This window comes from Chiloscyllium punctatum, chromosome 3 (assembly GCF_047496795.1).
Source record: "Chiloscyllium punctatum isolate Juve2018m chromosome 3, sChiPun1.3, whole genome shotgun sequence".
Taxonomy (NCBI): Eukaryota; Metazoa; Chordata; class Chondrichthyes; order Orectolobiformes; family Hemiscylliidae; genus Chiloscyllium; species Chiloscyllium punctatum.
Window position 1 is genome coordinate 45,537,476 of NC_092741.1, and position 6,006 is coordinate 45,543,481.

The 6,006-nt window shown below is 47.4% G+C and overlaps 1 protein-coding gene across 2 annotated transcripts in view; it reads right to left on the bottom strand.

Annotated features, from left to right (window-relative positions):
- crybg1a (crystallin beta-gamma domain containing 1a) overlaps positions 1-5,613 on the bottom strand; it is a 209,140-nt gene extending 203,527 nt beyond the window's left edge. The window contains exon 1 of one of the 2 annotated variants that reach the window (XM_072552693.1): positions 4,970-5,613. In XM_072552693.1, the coding sequence (XP_072408794.1) occupies positions 4,970-5,250 (281 nt within the window). In that variant the 5' untranslated portion in view covers positions 5,251-5,613. Of the gene's footprint in view, positions 1-4,338; positions 4,383-4,969 lie in introns of those variants that run through there. The other variant, XM_072552698.1, reaches the window with a different exon arrangement.
- Positions 5,614-6,006: the final 393 nt, after the last annotated feature.

Here is a 6,006-nt window from a genome sequence, read left to right on the forward strand (position 1 = left end):
ATATCCCTCTGAACCCGTCCTATTCATATACTCATCCAGATGCCTTTTAAATGTTGTAATTGTACCAGTCTGCACCACTTCCTCTGGCAGCTCATTTCATGCAGTCACCATGCTCTGCATGAAAAAGTTGCCTCTTAGGTATCTACGGCATTTGTCTTAATACAGCACCCTAAGGCATGCTGAATCAAAGAAACAGACAACTGGCGTGTTACACAGAAACCTGTTCAAACAGCTGGGGATTAACGGGCATTAATGAAGGAAAGGGAAGTGTAGAAGTGCAGAGGTTTCACAGGAACTTTAAGCTACTGGGAACGTGATAAGACATGGCTACCAACTGTTAGGTGATAGGAAGAAGTGATCACACTGCCTGGCGGTCTAGTAATTAGGATTCAGTGCTCTCACCACAGTAGTCTGTGTTCTATTCCCGTTCAGGGTATGAGATCTGGGGTGGCACACTGGGACAGTAGTTAGCACTGCTGCCTCACAGCACCAGGATTTAATTTCAGCCTTTGGTTACTGTGTGGAATTTGCTTGTTCTCCCTCTGTCTGTGTGAGTTTCCTCTGGGTGCTCCGATCACAGTGAAAGATATGCACATTAGGTGAACTTGCCATGTTAAATTACCCATAATGTCCACAGATGTGCAGGTTAGGTTGATTAGCCACAGGAAATGCAAGATTACAAGGTTAGGGTGGGAGGGGGTTCTGAGTGGGATACTCTTCGGAGGGTTGGTGCAGACCTGATGGGCTGAATGGCCTCCATCTGTATTGTTGGGATTCTATGAATTGAGAGTTCCAAGACTGGTAGATGGCAGAGCTATCAGAGAGAGAGGGGTTTGGTAGGATTTGAATGCAGGACTGTGATTTTAAATTTGCCATACTGGGATACCAGTGAATTGAGGTAGGACAATGGAGATGTACAAGAAGGATTTAGTGTGAGTTTGAGTCTGGCCAATCTTTAGATCAGCTGAAGATATTGGCAAGATCTGAGGCCCAAAATGATATAGGAGTGAAATGAAGTTGATGACACTGAATGGAGGTTTGTGATGGCAGTTAAAGACAATGGCTACAGTCTTCCTAATACTTGAGTTTAGGAAATTGCAGCACATCCAACTCTGGATATTAAATAAGCAGCTGACAACAGACCAGTGAAGGAGTTACAAGAGGTAGTAGACAGGTAATGTCAGTACATTTGGAAGCTGATAGTAAGACAGAAGTTATTGAAAGATTACATAGATGAGAAATAGAAGGGGAGATCTTTGCAGCTTTCAAAGGAGCAGGGGCAAGAAGAGAAGGCAGCAGATTGTCTGCCTATGGTTTGCATCAGTATTTACTGTGGAAAAGGATATGGAAGATATAGACTCTAGGGAAATAGATGGTGATATCTTGCAAAATGTCCAGATTACAGAGGAGGAAGTGCTGGATGTCTTGAAACAGTTAAAAGTGGATAAATCCCCATGACCTGATCAGTGTGTGCCCGAGAACGCTGTGGGAAGCTAGAGAAGTGATTGCTGAGCCTCTTGTTGAGATATTTGTATCATCGATAGTCACAGGTGAGGTGCCGGAAGACTGGAGGTTGGCAAACGTGGTGCCACTGTTTAAGAAGGGCGGTAAGGACAATCCAGGGAACTATAGACCAGTGAGCCTGACCTCGGTGGTGGGCAAGTTGTTGGTGAGAATCCTGACGGACAGGATGTACATGTATTTGGAAAGGCAAGGACTGATTAGGGGTAATCAACATGGCTTTGTGTGTGAGAAATCATGTCTCACAAACTTGATTGAGTTTTGTGAAGAAGTAACAAAGAAGATTGATGAGGCCAGAGCAGTAAATATGATCTATATAGACTTCAGTAAGGCATTCGACAAGGTTCCCCATGGGAGACTGATTAGCAAGGTTAGATCTCATGGAATACAGGGAGAACTACCCATTTGGATACAGAACTTGCTCAAAGGTAAAAGACAGAGGGTGGTGGTGGGGGATTGTTTCTCAGACTGGAGGCCTGTAACCAGTGGAGTGCCACAAGGATCGGTGCTGGGTCCTCTACTTTTTGTCATTTACATAAATGATTTGGATGCGAGCACCAGAGGGACAGTTAGTAAGTTTGCAGATGACACCAAACTTGGAGGTGTAGTGGACAGCGAAGAGGGTTACCTCAAATTACAACAGGATCTGGACCAGATGGGCCAATGGGCTGAGAAGTGGCAGATGGAGTTTAATTCAGATAAATGCAAGGTGCTGCATTTTGGGAAAGCAAATCTTAGCAGGACTTATGCACTTAATGGTAGGGTCCTAGGGAGTGTTGCTGAACAAAGAGACCTTGGAGTGCAGGTTCATAGCTCCTTGAAAGTCGAGTCGCAGGTAGATAGGATAGTGAAGAAGGCGTTTGGTATGCTTTCCTTTATTGGTCAGAGTATTGAGTACAGGAGTTGGGAGGTCATGTTGCAGCTGTACAGGACATTGGTTAGGCCACTGTTGGAATATTGCATGCAATTCTGGCCTCCTTCCTATTGGAAAGATGTTGTGAAACTTGAAAGGGTTCAGAAAAGATTTACAAGGATGTTGCCAGGGTTGGAGGATCTGAGCCACAGGGAGAGGCTGAACAGGTTGGGGCTGTTTTTCCTGGAGTATAGGTGGCTGAGGGGTGACCTTATAGAGGTTTACAAAATTATGAGGGGCATGAATAGGATAAATAGACAAAGTCTTTTCCCTGGGGTTGGGGATTCCAGAACTAGAGGGCATAGGTTTGGGGTGAGAGGGGAAAGATATAAAAGAGACCTTTTTCACGCAAAGGGTGGTACGTGTATGGAATGAGCTGCGAGGCTGGTACAATTGCAACATTTAAGAGGCATTTGGATGGGTATATGAATAGGAAGTGTTTGGAAGGATATGGGCCAGATGCTGGCAGGTGGGACTAGATTGGGTTGGGATATCTGGTCGGGTTGGACTGAACGGTCTGTTTCCATGCTGTACATCGCTATGACTCTATAACTGAATGGCTAAGAGTAGAATCTAGTGAGCCTCCCTCAGGATGAATATTAGAAAAGAGACATTGGAGAAGGATGGTTGATATTCATTAATTCTTGGTTTGTGGGTTTCACTTGCAAGATTAACAGTTGCTGCCCATCCCTAATTGCTAATAGCTTGCTAAGCCCTTTTAGAAGCCTGTTAGGGAACAGCCACATTGCTGTGGGTCAGGATTCACAAAAGCCAGACTGGCTAAGTATAGCAGATTTCCTTTGCTGAAGGACATGGTGAACCAGCTGGGATTTTACACTGAGCGACAGCTTTCATCCTGAGACCACCTTTCAATTCTAGATTTCATTATGTGTGAGTTTAAATTCTACCATGGTGGGATTTTAATGCATCTCCTCAAAGCATTAGCCAGTGCCTCTAGGTTACAAATCCAATGGTGCAGGCTGGGGAGCAAGAACAATGAGAAGGGACAGTGCGCCATAGGCACAGTGATTTTGATTTTGCCCATTTCAATGCTCTAGTAGGGCTAGAAAACTGATTAGAGATTTGAATGCGGATTTGCAGAAATTAGGGCATAGATTTGGAAGACAACAATACATTCAATGGATCTTGAATGAGAAGCCAGGTTGGCAAGAACAGATGGGGACATTTATGTTTGTGAGGGTGGGTTTCCGGCAGATTTAGAAGCAGGGGATACAGTACCCGACCACAGGGAACTATTGCAATATCAGCCAGCCCTTGGATCCAACGCAGAAGCTCAGTGGTGAGGAGTTCAGCGGAACTTTTAAACAGCTCATCCATCAGCACGACATCCAATTTAGGCATTCCCCTCTTTTACCACCTGCAAATGACTAACAGCCCCAATAAGTCCCCAACTGTACAACTGGACAGGTTTGCGCGCCACAGAGTAGGTTTAGGAAAGTTCAGACAAGGTGGAGTTTCGGACAGCGGTCAGACTCTACTCAGCAGCTTTCCAAATTATGGGCCTGGTAATACTTCCGCAGCTTTCAGAATGCAGGGCAAGTTTGAAATGTTTGTGAGATCTAGAGGAATCATGTCCAAGAGGAACCTCGATTACCCGAAGGACACTGGCGGAGACTGTGTACATACCTCGATCCAATAAATGTAAAACAACGGATAACAAAATCGTCTGTTTAAAAGGGAAAATCCCTCTCTCAGAAAAATGGATGGGGGAAAATCGTTGGAAATCGATGGAGCTACATCACCGGGAAACCAATATCCACTGAGGTTTCCAAGGGAAAAAAAAAGCATTGTTTGTGAACAACAACGGCCCCTCTGGTGTACGGAATGGCGTAGGAGTACAGTCTCGGAAACCTGGCGATTTTCCCTTCAGTCGTGATGCCTACCCTAGCCGATGCGCCGGTTGATGATCCATCACCAGCCACAACCTGAGGCTGACCTCACGGCGGTCTGAACCGTGCAGCCTGGTGGGTCTGCTGTGCAGTAATTACAGTGCGCTGACATGAATGAGGAGGCGGCGATAATCTCTTCAGTCATTAGATTTCCCCAGGTTGCGGGGGGCGGGGAGAGGGGATGGAAGGCTGGGTAGTTCCGCTGCTTGTACTTTGAATAGGGCTGATCCTTCATCCGAGATCAGCCCTAATCAGGCAGCAGGTCCTGATTAGCATCGATACTTTTACATTTGGACACTTTTTAAATGTTACAGAGAATGCAGTCCTGGGGATACATGAGAACAACACTGTGCTGTCCCGTCCCATTCCACGTGTTGTAACCTCAGGACATGCTCCTCTGGCTGGGAATGAGGGGAGAGTTATTCAGGATGACAGTCACCAGGTCAACCGGTCAGCTTTCATATAAAGAACTCCTGGGTGTGTGACAGAGGGGGGGGGGGGGTCACATCTCCCGAAAGAAACTGCAATTAATGGCTAGAAGTGGCGAGTATATATTTAACATATATTTAACATGCCCCAGCATTTTTGTTTTTTTTTAAAAAGGGAGGTAAAAGAAGATATTTACATGTCGCTTCTCGGCGGGGCTAGCAGAGGTGTCGATAGCACCGAAGGCTCGTTGGACTTTTTCTTCCGTCTCCAGCTCCCCCAACTTCTCCTCCTCCTCCTCCCGCCGCCAACTTGGGAGACAGGAGGGCAGCCCGGCTCCTGACTGCAGCCGCTGCCGCCGGCTCCAGGGGTGTCCTGGTCCCCCTCCTGGTCACCCGCCGACTTGCTGCGTTGGAAGACGCGGCCGATTCTCATCCTGAGCCCTTTCTGCGGCGGGCTCGCCCCCTCCGAGCTGTCCATGGGGGCTCCGGTGGACGGGAGGTCAGTCAGTGAGGTGCCCGCGCTCGGTGGGGGGTGCTCCTGGGGAAGGAAGGAGCTGCAACCGCGACTCACTCGCAGTGGGACCCGACACTGGGTGATCCCGGACTTGGTTCGCTCCCTTGGTCTGCCGCAGCAAAAAACAAACGGAACGAGAGAGAGAGAGATAGCCCCCGCTCACCTCATCTTTCACCACTCGACTGCCAACCCAAACAATTGACTGCTGTTCAAACAAGCATTGCGAAACCTGATGTGGAGAGAGAGATGGTGGGGGTGGAAATAATGCACCAATTAGGCCAGGTTTTCAATTTCCCGGTGCAGTACAGGTAACTGCTGTCTTCGCATGTCGGCGGCCAACAGGTTCATTTGGCCCAGCCTCCTGTTTGCATGTAAGTACCGCCACCAAATGTCCACAGGGTACAATAACCATTTTTTTTCTCCCCCCTGTTATCACTTCTTCCCGTTGGCTCCAAATCAACAGGAGAACAACTATTTATTTCACTCTTGAATAATCCGGGGAAGCGCAGAAGTAGTTGAGGATGGAACGGAATGAGTTCTGAGGGTATACACTAATCTTGATGAACTCATTGCCAAGCAGCACTCACGGAGAGGTAATGAGCTACCACCCTGTTCTGGTCAGAGTGCACCTTGAATACTCGTGCCAAGTTCTGGTGACCAAGGAACAAGAAACACGCGGTACTGTGGCGCAACTGGAGTACGCTGAGCCTGTAACCCAGT